This window comes from Plecotus auritus (assembly GCF_963455305.1).
Source record: "Plecotus auritus genome assembly, chromosome: 5".
In the NCBI taxonomy this organism is placed as follows: domain Eukaryota; kingdom Metazoa; phylum Chordata; class Mammalia; order Chiroptera; family Vespertilionidae; genus Plecotus; species Plecotus auritus.
Window position 1 is genome coordinate 57,497,666 of NC_137776.1, and position 20,187 is coordinate 57,517,852.

The 20,187-nt window shown below is 40.3% G+C and overlaps 1 protein-coding gene across 6 annotated transcripts in view; it reads right to left on the bottom strand.

Annotated features, from left to right (window-relative positions):
• Nucleotides 1-17,839: 17,839 nt before the first annotated feature.
• The window catches only part of TANK (TRAF family member associated NFKB activator), a 106,257-nt gene continuing 103,909 nt past the window's right edge, over nt 17,840-20,187 (bottom strand). For all 6 annotated transcript variants that reach the window (XR_013960740.1, XR_013960741.1, XM_080671070.1 and 3 more), the window contains one exon: nt 17,840-18,419. Coding sequence is in view for 4 of the 6 variants with exons in the window: in XM_080671070.1 (XP_080527196.1) it covers nt 18,240-18,419 (180 nt within the window). In the remaining 2 variants the exon portion in view is untranslated. The remainder of the gene's footprint in view (nt 18,420-20,187) is intronic.

Genomic DNA, 20,187 nt, shown 5'->3' on the forward strand with positions numbered 1-20,187 from the left:
ATTTAAAAAACACAAATATCTCAAGAGAAATAAAATGATTAATGTATAGAAAAAAGCAAGCCATAATGAAACAATATAAATAGCAAACATATGAAATATATTAAGTTTTTCAAGTAACCAAAGTAACAAAAACCAGAAGAACAAAATTTTTTTCAAACATTAATTTAGAAAAGATTAAAAACATTTAGTGTTGCCCAATCTGTGTGGCTCAATGGTTGAGTGTCAACCTATGAACCAGGAGGTCACAGTTCAATTCCTAGTCAGGCACATGCCCAGGTTGCTGGCTCAAACCTCAGTAGGGGACATGCAGAAGGCAGCTGATCAGTGGTTCTCTCTCATCATTGATGTTTCTATTTCTCTCTCCCTCTCCCTTCCTCTCTGAAATCAATAAAAATATATTAAAAAAACAAACAAAACAAACAAAACAACCAAAACATTTAGTGTTGCTGAAGATATAGAAAAATGGATATTCTTAGACACTTCTATTTTGGAAGATAATATTTGAAAACAAAACAAAACACACCAAACATTTTGACCCTGAAATTCCTCTTTTAGAAATTTATGGGGAATAAATAATTATAGGTATATGAAAATATTGTCTATAGAGATGTTTGTCATAGCATTGTTTATAATGTAGGAAAATTAGAAACCACCAAATACAGTGTTAGAGAACATGTTAGATAAACAATGGTGCACTATGTAGTCATTCAAAATAATTATGTTGACAAATATTTCATGAAATGGGACATATTTGTGATATATTTCAAATGGATAGTATAGCTCACAATGAGAGATGTCATATATTCTAATTATTTTTAATATATATTGTTGCATAGTAAAATATGCTATAAGGATATACTCTAAAATATTAACAGTTGTTATCTCTAACTGGCTGCATTGTGGGTGATTTTTATTACTAGAGGCCCAATGCACGGATTCGTGCACTGGTGGGGGGCGTGGCCTGCGGGGATCGGCCAGCTGCGGAAGCGCTGCTCATCCCAGTCAGCTGAGTGGCTGTGGACCCGCCCTCTGGATGGCTGCTGAATGAGGAAATTAGTCTGAGCTGATATTTCGGGGTAATGTATTGGGTAAAGGCGCATTCTGTGTCCTGGAGGAACCTGGCAGAGAGCTTTGCATCCCAAAGCCACTAGGTGAATGTTCTTGATGTGTGATGCCAGGTCAGTGATACCACCAGGGATGTTCAGGGCAGCTGTGCTCCAGGATCCTCAGCCATCAGGACAGCCTCCCTGGGGGGTCCACAGTCACATACCCTCTTGCCATCCGCCTATGCCAGCTCCTCACGCTCTTTCTTGAACACACGTTAGGGGGCCTGCATCAGCTGGTGGGGCTAGGCCAGTCTGGATTGTCTCAGGTATTTGATAGGTGCAGAGACTCGGCCTCACCCTGAGCCTGCTAGCGGCTGCTCCTGCTGTGGGAGTAGCTGCTCATCCAGTCAGCCGAGCAGTGCTCCCACTGTGGGAGCGCACTGACCACCAGGGGGCAGCTCCTGCATTGAGCGCCTGCCCCTTGGTGGTCAGTGTGCGGCATAGCGAATGGTCAACTGGTCGTTCTGGTCGTTCAGCTGTTTGGTTGCTGGGCTTTTATATATATAGAGATATTATTTCCATAATTTCTACAACAAACACATTAGTTTTATAACCTTAGAACAATAACATAATCTTAGAACAATAACATACTTTAAACAATTATTTATAACACTAACATTGAAATTTATGTTTTTTTGTCAAGTGACTGGTTGCTTTGGGATACTTTATTTAGACATAATTCTAGGTCAGCTTCTAGGCATTTCATTTTTTCAAAAAAATCATTAGAATAAAATTATATGTTGATTTTGTTAAAAATAACAATCATCTTTTGCTAGACAAATCACAGAGCTAAAATATATTTTTGTTTTTTTTAATGAAACAAATAACTATTATAATTAAAAATATATATATATGCTAGAGGCCTGGTGCATGAATTCGTGTATGGGTGGGGTCCGGCCAGCCTGGCCAGGGGGAGGGGACATGGGCGGTTGGCCGGCCTGACTGCTGGTCGAACTCCTGGTCGAGGGGACAATTTGCATATTAGCCTTTTATTATATAGGATATACACTGAGTGGCCAGATTATTATGAATTCAGAGATCATAATAATCTGGCCACTCAGTGTATATTTAAGTAGAGATTAAATGCCCCCTACTCCTACCAAAAAAAATATTACATAATTCAGCTTCACTTTTTAATTACTGGAAATACCAAAAAATAATTTAATGCTCAGTAATAGATCATTTTTAATAAAAAATGCAGTTTTTGTGTCTGCATTTAGCAATGCATACAGAACTGTCCGGGTAGCTGACTGCTTCGAATTGCTAAAATTGAGAATGTACGCGGAGATCGCCTGAGTCTTTATGCATGTGCCAAAGCAATCCTGTTTCCAGTCATATGAAGACTTCCTAAAACACACCACTGGTATCTTCTCTAAAGGATGCTCTAAATATTTTTTTCATACACTAGTCATAGGGAACAAGTCATACCATAAAATATAGCAAGTTGCTTCTAGAAAGTCTTGATTGGTTCTTTCTAGAAAAAGCTGACTTGTTGACTTGATGGCAAACATAGGTACACATATTATATTGAAAATAAAATTAATGTAAACTTAATGACATATTGAAATTTTGAAGTGCAAAGCAGCTAGTTAAAACTACCCTTCTTTCATTTACTTTTAAAATGTAGAACCAACTTTGCACAATGCTCAAATGGTTAATTAAAATGAAACTTTAAAAGACTCCCAAGTAACAAATACTGCACATTCTCTTCTTTTAGGATCTGATTTTAGGTGTAACTAATTTGACTGGCAATATGATAAGCAACACCTGAATGACATATAAACAGGAGGGGGTAAATTCCAAGCACAGCCTGAATGATAAGAGCAACTGATTTTCCGTAACTCAGACGCCTTTTTAACACATCCATGCCTCTCCATCTTTAACCAGGTGCTGTTCCCAAAGGAGAAAACACTGCCCTCCAGTGGTCTTCATTGAAGAAACGGAAACAGTTTTAGGTACCATGATTGCAGCATTTATACAAAACACCGTGTATGTCTCTAGTCTCATTTCTGGCTGTATTTCTTAAGCTGAAAGCTCCGTCTACAACCGAGCATAAGGACAAAATCTCCTAAGTAAATTTTAATATATAGGTAGCTACTTCTGTTAAATAGAACTATTAGCTAAGAGGAATGCTCATGACTTTCTGACCCCTTCATTTGGACCATGCCAGCCACCTATCGCGTCTCACTTCCCCGATAGGAGAGAAGAGATTTCATCTCTGTTTCCCTTGTTGGCCAATTTTTTAGCTAAAAGACATTTAAAATTGTACAGCAGGCAGAACCTCAGGGGACCGAACAGTGTTCCAACATCCTTAAAGGCTTCCCATCACTTGAAAAACCAAATTCTTCCTCCTGTTTCTTAAACTAACCAAAGTAGGCAAAAGCAATTTTAAAAAGTCTTTGTGTCTAGCATTGGAACTTTCTCATATTTCACACCATTATATAAATGTCACTCTAACCTATATGTATCACAAATGCTACGCTAAATTAGGGCCAAATTTGCAACCTAGTTTAACTGGGTTTCCTCTTTTTGAAAATGCAGTTTTTGTGTCTGCATTTAGCAATGCATACAAAACTGTCCGGGTAGCTGACTGCTTCGAATTGCTAAAATTGAGAATGTACGTGGAGATCGCCTGAGTCTTTATGCATGTGCCAAAGCAATCCTGTTTCCAGTCATATGAAGACTTCCTAATCAAAGGGACCTTCTACACTGCTAAAGTCCTGGACGACGTCATTGATTCTTTTTGATTTAGTGAAGGATAAATGGAGTTCTAAGAGGGGATGGATGGTTTTCTAACCTCCTCCATGCTGCTGTCCCTCAGACACAAGAGTGGAAGTGCCTTGTCTGGTAAGAGCGTGGACTTTAGATTCCCACGGCCATAGGGACTCATCCATTACTATCTGTGTGACTTAAACTTGGCCTCATTTGCGTTTTCAGTAAAATAAAGATGATAATGCTGGCCTCATAAGGTGGTTATTATGAATGAATTGGGGAGTATGCGTGAAAGTGACTAGCACAAAGAAAGAACTTAACCAAGAAATTATTATTATTCTATCACCATCACTTCTTAGACTAACAATCTAATGGACAAATAAGTGTCCTAGAAGCATTATTTTCTAAAAATATTACCCTTTCTTATCTTAAGTAAAGGCTCTCCATCCAGTTCACTGTATAGATAATGTACCGAGTTCTCCAAATAAATTGTTCAAAACAAATGTCCCATGCTAAGATATAATAATTTAACAACATATTGCTCCAATACAGCACCTTTAAATAGAAAACAATTTTTTTTTCTTTCCACTCCTACAGAAGGTGGTATCTATTATATATTCATCTGGATTCACAAAGCATTTTAGAATAAAAATGACAACTGTAAAACGTAATTATTATGGAAATAGTATAGGAATTAGATATATTTTCATATAGTGTAGTGAATTATAAAGTTTCTGAGCTTGAGCGTACAGAGTTCCGTCACCACATCTGTTTTTAGAAAATGTACACGTCAGAAAGAAATACCACTTCCTTTAGGAAATTATGCACTCTCCTTTCAGATGAAGAAAAAGCTACAAATACATTTTAACGAGACACATGGTTTCCCCTTTTCACTAGCTGTGGTTGTAAATTTTTACTGAGCCATGGTCCCACATCTTCATCTCCTCCCACTGTGTGCACCTGCAGCATTATAAAACGTAATTTCTCTTTGGTTAGGTTAATTGAGTGTTGTCTTCGCTATCTATGACATCACACCAATCATCACATCATGATACTTTGTGACATACAACCTGGAATCTTTGATTAATCAAAATAGTTCTTATAAAGCAAACTGTTTATAATTTAAAACAGTGGGATATATTGAATTGAGACCACAACAATGATTTGATAAATATCGTATATTTAGCAAACTCTTAGAATATTTTGAGATGAAATTCCACTTGAAGATGGAGCAATATTAAGTCCAGCTAGAGACTGCAATGGTGCATATGGGTTTCATTGAAGTTTATGCATAACATTATCTATGCATCAAAAAATGCAAGAAAATAAACTTTGGTTGTAACAGTAATAGCTACTCTAACTCAATGAATTTGTGACAAACATTCTGAATTTTTAAAAATGCATCATATTTGTACCAGTACCAAAATAATCTAAAGTCAGAACACTTTTTTCTGGATATAATTATATTATTATAATTTTCTACCTTGACAGGTGACAATTTTAGAAAACTCTAAATACAACTTCTAGTGTATGCACTAAAATAAAATGTAACAGATAGACAACTCACCATAGTATAAGTAACACATTCAAATTTAGTAATTTATTTTCCAGGTGGAAACCAGGCTTCTTGGAAGACTTCAAACTCTGCCAAATGGTCTGATTTTACCATAGAGGTAGGCACTAAAGAACTAAATTTACTTCTGTATAATCTTTGTTAACTACATTTTACATGCAAATGTCTATACAACCATGTTAATGAAGTTATAGAGACAGAAAGAAAGTTGGCATTCCCATTGTTCTGTTTTATTCAAGAGCAACTTTCAACTGACTAGCTGCATCATTTTAAACCACTTTTTATTTAGTCACAGGAAAAAAAGAAGCCTAACAATGTATTCAAATTCAATCACAAGTCAAGAAAAATGATACCTTAGTTTTGAGTAAAATTTAGGTTTGACAGTTTTTCTCCCATACCTCATGATCTTCAGAACATAGGACACTTCTATTGGAATCAGACAAAAACAGTTCTGTTAATAATAAATATTCAGAAAAGTACATTCTTCGGACACAGAGTTGGTTATTTAGAGGAAGGGATTTTTGTCCTCCTAAGTAGGGACTCAAATTTTTCTGTATTTCTAATGAGACTGGATGCTTAATTGACAGTTATCCAAAATCTTTTTTCCCCAAGAAATATAAATAAATGTATTTAAATTCAATATGGGTGAATTTTCTATTAAAAATTTGGTATTCAAGCTTCAAAACTTGGCAATGAAAGTGTACGGTATCCTTTCAAGTAAAATATTCATAATCCAAAACTTGTCTTGGATTCTAAGTGTCCCTAGGGTTTAAGAAAAAGAATGTTTTTAATCTAAAGTCACACTTGATATGTAATAAAATTGAAAGTAATAACACCAGAAGTGTAGGTGATAAAAGGAGAAAAAGGCAGGAAAAAAAATGGTGGCAACTCTGCATTTCTCGTCCATGTTACAGCCACAATTAATACAATTGCATCCCCAAACAAACAGAAAAATAAAGCAAAATAAACCTTATTCACCCTTACACATGGAAGAGAATCAGGATCCTGACCCAAATTTCAAACTCTGTAAAACCCCCATCACCAACGTCTCGGAAACCTGCCACATCCCAGAAATAGGCAGATCTTCAACCTTGGAAATAGGACTATTAAGAATTCACAGATTATCTGAAACATTTGCTAATCACCCCACCCCTGTGCTAGAGGGAGAGGAAGACTCAAAGCATTAGGGAGAGCCTGCTGAGAAAGCGCCAGCCTGGCCCTTTTAGGGGTTTAGGTTGTCAACCTAATCCCAGCCACAACTATTGTATGACTGTATCAGGGAAATGGTGTACTCGTGTGAGAGGTGGGAGTGTGGGGGATCAGAATGTTAAGAAATTTAACAAAGTCAGATGATTTTTTTTTTCTTTAAACATTTGGGAGTGTTGTGTTTATACATGCTGGGCAACAGAAACCATAAATCTTGCTGGATTTCTGCAAACTGCTACGTGCAGCATGCAAGCAGCATTCCTGTCCATGGGAGGAAAAGACAGACAGAAATCCAGACAGAGACAGGCAGCAACCCCAGGACCTGAAGCTGTTCCTACTGCAAGCTGGAGTGGAAGGAGATGATGACATCCAGAACAAAATGTCCTTGGCGGGGATGCTAAAGCTCTCCCTTCGTGGTCTCTGTGTATAGAAAGGATGCTCAGTGGCAAGGACTTCATTTCCCTCTTTTCTGGACTCAAAATACAAGAAGGGCTTTTTAGTTATTTCAAAACTTCTTCCTGTAGAGTCTATTGTTGTGTTCCAGGAAACAAAACTCAGCAAGACAACAAAGACCTGATCTGCTGGAGGGAAGGCAATAAAGAGCAAGTCCTCTCCAGAGGGTAATTAATCCGTAGTCATTCATCCTGGAAGCCCCAGTTACAGTTAAGGTTAACGTTCAGGTAGCTTCTTTCTATTTCCTTAAGAAATTTTTTTTAAACATTTTTTTCCAGAACGTTATACTATTAATTGCCAATTTGCATATGTGTGCAGCTGCTGTTTTGGCTCTGAACTCAATCCGATAAGCTTGCTGGAGGTATCGCAGAGCACTTGGCAGCTTTCCTATTTGAAAAGAAAGCCTCTCCCCACAACAGAACAGCTGATCGTCTATCAGCGATAGACCCTGATGGCGTGAATTACAATTACACTACTTTTCACACTAAATCTGGGTGATAGCTACTTGGAAAGAAGTTTCATCATTTTTTACCACAAACTGGAAAAAGAATTACATGGTCATGCTGTGCTTTTAAAGGCAGTTTGGTTCACTTTTGTCTATTTAACACCTAATTCCAAGAAGTCCATAGGCATCCAGAGATCTGAATGGCGCGTAATGAATTCACTGTTTAGGTGGAAGATTTTAAAAATCTACCTCAAATTACATTTATTTACAAGGAGACCAGGAAGTGTTAAAGTTGTTAGACGCTTCATTTATTAAATAATTTGTGGGTATTTTCAGTTGTCATATCTAGAGTCATGGGGTTTGCTTTTTTTTTTTTCTTCCTTTTTAATTAGCAATCCAAAACAATGCAACTGCGATTTAACAATTCGTCACATCTTCTCGGGCTCTTCAGCTCAGCTGTGAATGTGAGGTAATCGGGTTGTTACGTTGGTGCGTGGACAAATGACGTGGGTCGCACGGTGCTGAGGACCCAGCAGCCCAGGCAGTTCCTACCTTTCTGGCCTCGCTCAGGAGAGTGGGGGGCCTCCCAAGAATGCATTTTGGGAGTTGAGCACCGCATGGGAGCAACAAGTCATTGGGGCAGGGGACACTGATAATGACTGGATTTGTGATCACTACTTAATTGACTTCCTTATTAATGCACAGGTCCTGCTTGGGAAGCTCAGCACTCTTCACCGAAGGGCTTCTTGTCAGAACCCTCCCCCGTCTCACTTTCTGGGACGTCAGGAAGGACCGTCTTTCCTCCTCTTGCAAGAACCCACCGGTCGCCAGACAATGGACGAGGCCCCTCAACAGCCCCCTTGTCCCTTCTCAGACCTCCCTCCCATCCTGACATGTAGACGCATTTGTAAAAACATAAATAATTAAACGAACAGGAGTGAAACCCACCTCCAGCAGCAGAAGGAAGTGGGCACGCTCAGCCCTCCCCCTGACGTAGTTAACCTAAGAGAAAAGTAGACTTTGTTTCCCTTGTTTAGTCGCTGGCTTTCTTAGATTTCTCACTCTCACAGATCATCCATCCGAAGGCTGCCCATGGATGGATCGCCCGTAGAGCTGCATTTGGTGCAAAGAAAGAAAAAAAAAAAAATCACAGCTTTATTGGCTCCCAGGAGACAAAACAAACAGAACAAGATATTCATATTAATGCAAACAATGCAACAAATGAGGGGAAGGATCGCAGCGCGGCCGGGCCGGGTCGGGAAGGGCCTGGGCGCCTCCCGGCCGGGAGCCGAGGTTTCCCGGCCTCGCCGGCCCCGGGCGCCGCTCGCCGGGCAGGACAGCCAGGCACGAGGCCCGACAGGCGGGCGCGGGAGGAGGCCTCCAGGCCAGGCCTCAGGCTGACCCCTCCGCGGGGCCGGGCCGCAGCGGCCCGAAAGCCCTCCTGGTTTCTCCCTCCGCGCTCCGTGCAGCGGGACCAGCGCCCGAGTCTCAGTTTGCCTCTGCCTCTGGGTCAGAGCGGGCAGCCTGGGCGGAAAGCAGGGCCCTCTTTGGAGGGAGGAAGAGATGCGATACGCATTCTCCGTTTGAAAAGCTCACCTTATCTTGGAGACTATAGAAACACACATTTAAACACAACACTAAACAGTGTATAATCCAAAGCGACGGGGGTGGTTGGTACAGCAAATGCTGAGAGATATTTAAGAGGCCCTGAGGCTGCCTGCGGAATGAGGAAGGAAGAAAGAAAATTCCAGGCACAAAAAAGGATATTTGCTCTACACTTAATCACACGCCCCACCTCTCCCCAAACCCACAAAAAGAAAAAAAAAAAAAAAAAAAAAAAGAAGGAAAAGCTGTTAAGACTTGATTTCACATCTTTACAGTCAATGATGTATTAAAAAAGAGGGTCACCAAATATTGCGTAGGGCATACTTATACTAAAAGTTATTTGTTGTTGGATTCTAATTCAAATTTATCTGGGCACCCCGTATTTTTATTTGCTAAGTCTGGGTAGCATAACTTAAAAAGTACTTTATTGAAGAAACTATGCAAGAAGACAGGCTTATGCTGTGATGCATATCAATGAGGATACTCGGGGCATTTTTATTGGGACTTGGCCTTGGAAAGGAAATGAGTTATCCCCACAGCATACTTCTCCAAGCACCTTCTAGGGTGGAGGAGAAAAAGAAATGACTGAAATGCTTGGAAATGTCCTTATATTTGGGGGGAAGTGGTACCATCGTTGACTGGAAAATGGGCCAGCATTCCTCCCTGGGTCGGCTCCTTTCCAGGCCAGGGGAGGTGCCATAGCAGGCCTGGAAGTAGAGTGGAAGTTACTATGGTACTCCCATGTCAGGAGTATACATTTTCTCTAAACTCTTACTAAAGGGTCTCATTGCTCATTGGCATTTAGTTTGAAAACAAAACAAGAAAAAGTTGGGCCTTGAAAACTTTAAAGGCAGAAGGGTAGAGCACAATCTGCTCTGAAATTCATCAAGTGCCCTAACCTACAAATAGATCTTATCCAGGCCTTGTCGCTGCTGAAAGAAAAGACTTGCACAACGCCAACGGTAAAACCTCAGAAAAACACAAATAAAACAGTGGGCCTTTGCATGTTGGAGTGCGGCAGTGTGTGTGTGTGTGTGTGTGTGTGTGCGTGTGTGTGTGTGTGTGTGAGTGAAAGCTGCTTAATAGAGGAAGCCTGCTGCTTGCTTTTCTTCCTCAGTCCGGGTTAGAGAAGCTTTATCGAGGAAGCTTTATCACCCTTACTGATCCTTTGGATTCCCAGTGAGCTTGCCTTCCTTCTAAGCCAATTGCTTGTCATTGCATAATGCCCCTTTCTCACTGGCGATTAGTGCTATTTAACAACTTTAAAAAGGAGAAATTATTTATCTAATGAGAGCTGTTTCCAGAGTGGATTTATCAACAGTTGAAAAGATAATATAGCATGGAGACCTCCTCATGAGCCTCAAGGTTATCTCTAGACAAGTGCAGGCCAACTCTTAACCCAAATGAAATATATGGTGTAGGAAATGTTTTAGTCCTAGTTTATTAGTTTGGAAAATATGTAGACTCACTCCAGTTCATACTGGCTTACTTTTTACCTCCTCTCCTATCTTAGTTTGGATCTCAGACTTCAAAAATATATTCCAACACTTGCTGTTCCCTCACTGGGGCAGGCATGAGAAATGCTCTTACTCAGCGTGCTAAAGTGCTTCTTACTCCCAGCAGAAATATTCTGGGCCCGTATTCCGGTGATAAATGGATAATTCCTAAAAAGACACCCCACCCACTGGTCAGATAGAGTCAGGCTCCCTATGTCTCATTGGTTTAGCACATTGGTTAGTCTCTTTGTATACAAAAGACTTCTGACATAATGATTTAAGCTTCCTATGAAGCCAAGTACAAAGCCAATGAAAAAAATGTATCCTTTTTTGAGGTGAGGGATTATTGTGGAAAAAATAGTGGATTGAAAGGCTGAAGAGCTTGACGTGGGTTCTACCTATTTGAGTGGATGTGAAGGACTCATTCATTCCCTTTAGACAGTTTTTATTTTGTTTTGTACACACACAAAAAATGTTGTATTATGCAGTCTTTAAGATTTTGTTATTTCTAAGGCAGTTATTCCTTGAATTAATTAATAAGCAATAACTCATATTCTCTATACTGCTTCCAAAGGAGATAAGCAAGATATTTTTATTTTTTAAAAAAATATTTATTTATTTATTTATTTATTTATTTATTTATTTATTTATTTATTTCAGAGAGGAAGGGAGAGGGAGAGAGAGATAGAAACATGGGTGATGAGAGAGAATCATTGATTGGCTGCCTCCTGCATGCCCCTTACCAGGAATCAAGCCCCACAACCCAGGCATGGGCCCTTAGCTGAAATCAAACCTGGGCCCTTTCAGTCCACAGGACGACGCTCTACCCACTGAGCCAAACTAGCTAGGGCAGCAAGATATTTTTAAAAATTATTCATGATATAGCCCTAAACAGCAAAGGAGGCACGGCACACTCCAGTTGTCCAGGAATTCCAGATTCCAAGGGGATATTCAAATGAGGGAGAACAGTTCAACCTAAAAGGTTGAACAATCAGGTGCAAGTACTCTGGAAAAGTGACCTAAAGACAAACAATCCTGTACAGACAGGACAAAGGCCCAACTTTTGACCCCAATGAAAAATTTGGTGTAGAAAATGTTTTAGTTCCAGTTTAACAGTTTGGAAAATGCATAGGCTCACTTCCAGTTCATACTGGCTTACTTCTTTTTTCTTCCCTATATAACCTTTGGTTTAGAATTTGGACTGTTAAAAAGTGAACATGGTGGTTTGGGCATTACGATGAGGCTTGACTCCATGCTTCGGAGGTACATGTTTGAGCATTTATACTTCAGTCCTATTGGGGATTGAGACCTCAGAAAGAAGAGGACTGAAATAGAGCAAAAGCTCAAGTTATTTAGTAAATATACCATTTTTGAATATTCTAGTGTTTTCTGTATGTTAAGTCTACAAATTCATCCATGAGGACCTCTGAGGCTGGAGGAGGTTAGTAATCTAGTTGGAATTGCTTCTAGAACTGACCTAAGAAAATTGCTTCCTGATATCCTATCTGTGTTATAAGGTGATGTGTCTTTTAATTTGAGGTCCTCCTTGGACTGTAAGCTCCAACAAGCTTTCACTAAACAGACTTCATTCACATTCTGAATCTGGTTTTTGTCTCACACATATTAAATTTTACAAAACAGAAAGAAACAATAGAGCTTATTAGGAAAAACTTGTTTTGAATAGTAAATTAATCTTAATGGAAATAGGCACATGTTTTATCACGCCCCTCCCCCCCCTTTTTTTTTACCAATTGAACATTTACATCTTTTTCAATGTGCTATGATTTCCCCCTTAAGTCTTAAGCTGGCACCACACACGTTCAAGAAATGAGACTTATATCACTTGTATCTACTGAGAGAAATCATTGTAATACTGTGGATTTCAAATGCATAGCTTTCCGAAAAGAGATTTAAGCAATCAGCCCTAAACTGTATTAATCAAATCATTGTGGCAGTCTAAGAATCCAAAGAACCACTTAATTTCAAAGACAGCGTAAATCAACTGTCAGTTCTGACTGGTTTCAGATTATGCCTTGTTCTTGGAGACTGGAAACCTGTACATTCAGGGGTACACCTGACTAGATGGTTTGTTATAGAGAGATATGCCCCAGGTGGAGGCATCTTCCAAGCCAATATATTTTATTTATAACTGGTGTCAAATTGATGTATATATTAAAAAATCTTGGAAAATGATCTCAAAAAGGAAGTAACAGCCCAATGAGCCATATGTTCAGGGAACCTAACAGGTTTCCACTGGGACCAAATTTCACTTCACCTTTTTGTCCTTATGTGCAAATAAAAACTTAACTGTAAATGCACCATTAAAACAATCTTGCAAATTTGTGAAATCTAAAGACTGAGGATAAATTACACTAAACCCATAACAACCAAATTGTTGGAAAGTAACAAATTTGATTAACTATTAGAAATACGTCACGTAACATGGCATTGAATTAAATTTATTTGAACTCTATAGGTTCATTGCTTCAGAGAGATACTTTGCTTGTATAGAATTGGTTAATGAAAGAAAGGCTGATTAGAATAGTTAATACAATGCTTAATTTTGATGCTGATGGTGCATCTGAGTCTCCAAGTTTACATTAATAAATATGTAAAGGTAATTTTCCTCTCTGTTACATAGGTTGCTATATTAACAGATTTCAGATGCCAGGGAGTTTTTCAAATGCCAGACCCTACTCCAGCACTGAGAAGTCTGTGAGGCACTAAGGACAGAGAGGCCTGCTGAGTGGTTTTCCAGAGTGGAAACCAAAAAGAATTAACATTTATTTACACACAATGCTTAACTTAAATCTTTTAAGAATTCTCAACTTAAAAACTATTAAACATTCTGTATTATTTTAGTTGATCCTAATAATTTTACATTCAGCTATTGTATTGGTGTGCTGAGGCATATTCTAAAAGGAGAAATGCTTGCTGTGTGCTTATATAGTATTCATATAACTAGGTCAATCATGGTGATATAAAAAACCCAAATCTTTTCAAGTGATTTTTACTTTTTTTGTGTTATACTTTTATTGTGAAACATTACAAACTGAAGGGTAGGGAGAATAGTATCAATATGCATGACAGTTTTATCAAATCTGCACATTTTAAATTGATTTAGAGGAACAATCGTGTGTGTGAAGTTGTGCAACGGTAAAGGCTACAGGAAAAAAATTATACAGCATGGATTATTTTTCAGCTGCTTTCCTTTTCCATCTATGGGTTGGGGGAAGGAAGTTTATGTTAATTTAGACACCTGGTTAGCTAAATAACAGGGAACCCATTAGAAGGAATTGCATTCTCATTCAGTCTAAATCCTACCAGTTCTCTATAGCTGTTTCCTTTAATCTACTTAAACCATTAGAATGGTAATGTTCCAATGTTTTTAAATCTTTAAGGGTAGTTTATGTTAGGTCTGTAATAGTAAAAATGTAAGAATAAAAATGTATTTTAAGGAAAAGCTGTAAGCTCAACAATCAGCTTTTAAACTCAAAAAGTAGGAGGCAATTATATCCAAAACCACAGGTTCCGGGCCTCAGGTTCTGATGGATTCTCGGTCCAGGGGCAGCCACAGCCCTGATGTTTTGACCAACTTCTCTCAGGCCAGAGCTCAGAGCCAGCAATCCTGACCCCCTCAGGCCTCCAAGACTCTGAGATAGAGGGTGCGTGGCCGGTTTCTTAAGGACTTTAGCTCACCCAGGGCAGTTTAATGGTGTTTCTCCGAGGGGTCTAGACGCTCCTTAGTCTAGTCTTGGGTCAGGAGGCTAAGCCTTGGAAGCACAGGCCTGTCTTCCTTCTGGGCTTACTAAATCGTGTGTTAGTATAGTTCTGACCTGCGCAGGGGAAGCGGGGGGAGGGGAGAAAGGTTTTGGGGTCTGCGGGAGATCAAGGAACAAGGGCGACTTTGCTGGCCGCTGCTCCCGGGCGGGCTGGGGGCGGCGGGAGGCCGATGTAGTGGCAACCGCTCTGGGGCCCGATCCAGGGTCTGCCGTCCGTCCAGGGGCCTTCTTTGTTGTTCTGGCCCCTACTCTCTCCCCCTGCCTGCCCCTGGCCCTTCCTGAATTCGCTTAGGCTCCCGTTCGCTGCTCAACGCGTGCAATCCACCAGCAGAAAGCGAGTGCGCGCGACCACGCAGGTTCCCGTCCTCTTCTCCAAGACGTGGCACCACGATCCCGGGCCCTCGGTCAGGCCGGGCCCCAGGCGCACCGGCACGGGTGGCCTCCGCGGCCCGGGCCAGCGAACGGTGCCCGCGGGGGGGTTCACGGGGCGCTGGGCCGCGAGGGACGCGGTGGCAGTGGCTGGGTTCCACTTGCCAGCGGCGGGAAGGACGCGCGGGAAAGCGAGGGAGCAGGAAGCGGGTGGTGGCGGCGGCGACGCGGGCGCTGAAAGGAGGGAGCGCCGCAGGCGGGAGGAGGGAGCGCGGAGGAGGGAGGCCGGAGGAAGGAGGGAGCGCGGCAGGCAGGCGGAGGGAGGGCTGATTAGCATGCAGCAGCGCTCGCGCGCCCGGCTCCATTGTTTTAACACCTCCCCTCTCCTCCGCGCCAATCTGTCACCGTTCAGCAGGCGAACGCTGCTGCCTCAAATGCTGCTCTTCTCAAATGAGACGGATAATTAGTTGCCCCGCACGAATGCCGCACTCTTCTCACCCCTGATTGCTATCACCTTCTTGCTCCTGGCAGTTTTGACACCTCGTAATCAGCCTGCTGCTTTTCTCTTTTCTTCCCGACTTCTGCTTCCCTCCCCCCTCCGTTCCTTCTTAGTGTATTTATTATTATTATTATTATTATTATTATTATTATTATTATTTTAAATGCAGACTGGTTCCTCCTTGGACGAGGCCCCCGCCGAGTCACCCTTCCGCGTATGCGTGTGTGTATCTATAAAATAGGATGTATGTGCGTGAGTCGGAGGCGGGCTTGCGGTTTTGCGGGAAACACCGCTTCCACGCGGAGAGAATTCTCTTCTCCTTAAGATATTTTTGGGAAGGGAGGAGTTGGGCGAGGGACGGGAGAGGAGAGTTGGGGAGACCTCAATTAATGCTTTAAAGATCTCTTAGAAATTAACAAACCGGGGAGTCTTGGAATCTGCTGTCAGAAGCGTGTTCTCCCCGCTCTCCTCTAACAAGCACTGACAGTCTAATTACTGTGGCTACAAGCAGCTGTCGCGGCAGCAGCCGGGAGAGAAGGCGCCACCGGCTGGGCGCTCCCGGCCGGCCCCGCGGAACCGCCGGAACCCGGCCAGACCCCGGGGAGGGTGGAGAGAAGGGCGAGGCCCCGCACCCGCGAGCCCCGCGGGCAGAAGGCGGGCCTCGGAGCCGGCGGACACGCTCATCGTTCACATTTATAAAGTCTTTACCTTGAAGGTTAAAAGATGTGAAAGAAAAAGGAGGGGACGTGGGGAGTGGGAAGAACATCTCCCGAGCTTCCATCCACCTCCTTTCTACCTCCTCGAGCTCTCCCTCCCCCCGTGTTGGTAAAATAACCACGCAACCCGGGCTGAGGGGGCGGGGTGAGGCAGGCGGGAGTGTAAGAAAGCAGATGTCCCCGCTGGCAGCAGCCTCAGCCTCCGGGGAAAGCTGCGCCGGGGGGCCCTCCCGAGGACATTCACCTCCCACTTCTCAGGCATCCCGCTCACAACTGCCTCGCCTCGGCGGGGGTGTTTTTTTCAGACTCAGCGTTTCGCGTGTGCAGCTTTTTTACCTGGGAGCTGTTCTTACCCGGCCACGCTTAGCAGATGTCAAGATGCAGCCCCTGCACGACTCAGTAATCAGAGACAGAGGGAGAGGCCTGGAGGGTGCCCACTCCACCTTACGCTGCAGCCAGCGCCGCCCCTGCAGCGCAGGAAGGAGCCTGTTCTCCAGGCTGCCTCCCGCGTGGCCCAAGAGGGCTTTTGTCCCTCAGAAGTTGGTAGTCCCAGGACCCAAAAGCAAACAAGGGTTCCCCGCTCTTACTACACACGTGGTGGATGTGGGAAAAGAGTGAAGAGGGGTCAGCGATACACTGTAACTGGAGTCACTTTCTGGGTTGTAATTTCTTTGGGTTATCAGTAGTCTAGATGTCAACTGTGTGAGAGGGGCTTTTCCTCTTCCAGAAAAGGAGAAAGAAAAAGAATCCCCTTTCGCGATAGGTACAGTGGTATATTCTGGCTGGTACTCACTGGAGTGTTTTTATTTTTAATTTTGTGTGTGTGTATGGGGTGGGAGAAGTGAGAGGGGAGGCTGGGTGGGTGGAGGTTGGGGGGGAGGGGGAGCCTGGGATAATTGTCTAGGCATTTCCATTCAGACCCAGTGGCAATGAAAGAAAGATGTACATGCCTCAGACACCTTCACAGTGAATACCTAATAACCACCATGTCACCTTGGTGAGGAAGATGTCAGTGTGATGTGCTTGGCACCCTGAGAAGTTGAGGCACTGCTCTCATCCTTCCTCAAGTTAAGGCTCTTCACTGTGGCACGGGGGCCTGCTCCAATTCCCTCATCCTAAACCCTCCAGCTTTTCCAAACACATGTTCCAAAGAAGGCTTAAATTTCTGTTTTGAGAGTTGCAAATCAATGTTTACTTCATAAAATGTAAGTCATGCCTCAACCATTTTAAAAAATTGGGGGTGGGGAGGGAGGGAAGAGAAACCTAAAAGAATTACAGGGAAGGAAATGAAGGGGAAGCATCATTTTAAACATTTTGCAGCCTTCTGAACTGGTATCTTCTCAAATGTCTTCCAGTGGCCATCAACCAGGCTGCTAACAATGAGTAACAAATTTATCAACAAGAATGTGAATATTACTAATAAAAATTAAATATGGATAGTTTTAGATTTGTTCCCATTAAATACGTTTCTTCAGTTAGTTTGAAAAATAATTTAAAAATTCAAAGTGAGCTACTAGTTTTAATAAAATATCATCTGATCTGGTATCACTCTTCTATCAAGTTACTGGAAATAAAACATGCATTTTATAAACTTCCCAAAAATGTGTTTTATTTCCTTTACATTTCGTTACTCAGGAACAAAGAACACATTAATGATCACTATATAAGTAACTCTTTAAATACTTAATTCATTTCATCATGTAGCTACACAGAAAAAATTAAAACCAAGTATATTATTTTAAAAAATCTAAAGTGTTTAGTTTTACTAGTGATTTTATCACTGGGCAACAAATGTCTTAGATTTTGTATTTAGATGCTCACGTTGTCTGCTATTCTCTATTATAGGTTTATTAAAAAAGAACATCACATAGAGCATAAATAATTTAAAAATTTTAATGAAAACAAATGAAACATTTGACATCACCAAATTCAATAGATGTAACTAGGATTCTAAGCAATAAGCTTAGAATATTATGAAGCATACATAAATTATGGTCATACAATTGAAGCATACATAAATTATGGTCATACAATTCTGTAAGTCACATACATAATTTTGAATTATGGTAATAAACACTGTAAACATGAACACAATCAATTGCAATTTGATCTTTTAAAAGATAATAAAGGAGGGTTACAATATAAGTTTAGAAAAAATTCAAATATCTGTGATTTTTCAATAAATGATCTTGAACTAACTTTGCAATCAATTATCTACAGTATTACAAACCCCAAATCATCACATAGAACAGTGATATGTCTGTTTTCAAATGCGTCTTAAGTCTCCTCATTAAAGTGTGAATTAAGATGCCGGAGGAAATCCCCCATGGAAGTAATGGATGGTGGGAGAACTTCGTGACAGAATTCACATACTCGAGGTATAGGCAGTTCTGAGTCTGTGGGACTTAGTACCGATGATAAATCACTGTCTTGATTAGGAAAGGGTTTCCAAACAGGCTGCAGGAAACAAAGAAAAACATTTCCTGTTATTTGTATTTAAAATCAATTTTCATTGAATTTCAAATTCAAATAGTTTGAATGGGTATGTGCATATATATGAATTCCCTAATATGAAAGCAAATTACCTTTCCATAGAGTTAGCGTGAGATATGACTCAATTCTCTTTTTCGTAAGGGGTACAACTAAACTGTGATTAAAAAAATCACTTAAAATATACTTTCATGTACTTTATCTTCACATATTTAAAAATCTTCCAACTTTAACACCAGCATATTTTAATACCAGTACCACAAAGGCAGTAGTTTTAGAACAACAGTTAATAATTGAGACTTTAAAAATTAAATTCTACCTTTTCTATTTTACAATAGAAACCTTAAATTATAGGGCCTTTATTAATACATAGTCCACTAGACATAATATGTATATATACATGCATTATGATGAAGAGAAATTCAAATTTCACTACCTATAAACAAATACATAATAAATAAGTTATATGCATTTTTTTTCATTTTTGAAAAGTTTTTTCTTTGAAACTACTAAACAAATTCCATTGATTATTTTTTTTTTAAATCACAAATATTTAGCCCTAGCTGGTTTGGCTCAGTGGATAGAGCGTCAGCCTGAATGAAGGGTCCCAGGTTCGATTCCAGTCAAGGGCACATACTCGGGTTGTGGGGTCGATCCCCGGTAGGGGGCGTGCAGGAGGCAGCCAATCAAAGATTCTCTCTCATCACTGGTGTTTTTTTTTCTCTCTCTCCCATTCCCTTTCTCTCTGGAAAAAAAAAAAAAAAAATATATATATATATATATATATATAAAGAAAACACACCACAAACATTTAATCATTCAACAAAATCTAACACCTGATTTATTCTTTCTTATTTTGCTCCTGTTATATAGTGCATAGCCTGGCCTTCTTTATTCCTTTTAGTGGCTGAATAAAGTGAAACCTGTTAATAGTTACCTAATTAAAGACTTATAGAAAATTGTGATTCAATAAAACTATAAGCAGCACATAAACACCCTTAAATAACTGAATTTATTTGTAAAAAAAAAAAAAAAATACTAGAAGGGCAAGGAAAAGCCTTTTAGCTCCATAGGAGGTGAGCAATAAATACTTGTTGATTGGACTATCTTATCTTCTTAAGTGTTGCAAGCCAAATTATTTTTTAAACTTGCTTTCTTACCTTGCATAGATGAATTACCTTGACATAGCTAAATTCTGATAGTTTGAGGAAAATCACCTCAAAAACTCAATTTAAAGAGATACCTTTGTGCTCCTATTACAAATATGTTTTTAAAGTAATAGCCTAGTTCAACATCTAATACAGTGTTAGTTTTCATTCCCTCAAATCAATCTCTTTCATTCTAGTTAGCCAATCATTTACAAAAACAGTATATATATCACTAGTTGAAACATTTAGATAGTATGGAGGGCTAATAATAACACTGACTCAATTCCTTTTATGAGAAGTGGTAATTTTATTACATAAAACAGTAATATCTGAAACATACATTTTGAAATAATTTTTGAAGAAACCTTTTTCATGATAAAGAAGCAGTAATAATTTTGAGTATATAAGCAAATGTCTAGTTAGCTAGATTTAAATTTTACTGCTTGCAGTTTAAACAAAAAGTACAATTGATTACTACCTACCACCCTAATGGGAAATTGATTTAGATATAAATAAAATGGTATGCTAAAATAATTATTATTAAGATCTATAAAATACTAAGAAACAGACTTAGAAGAAATTTAGCT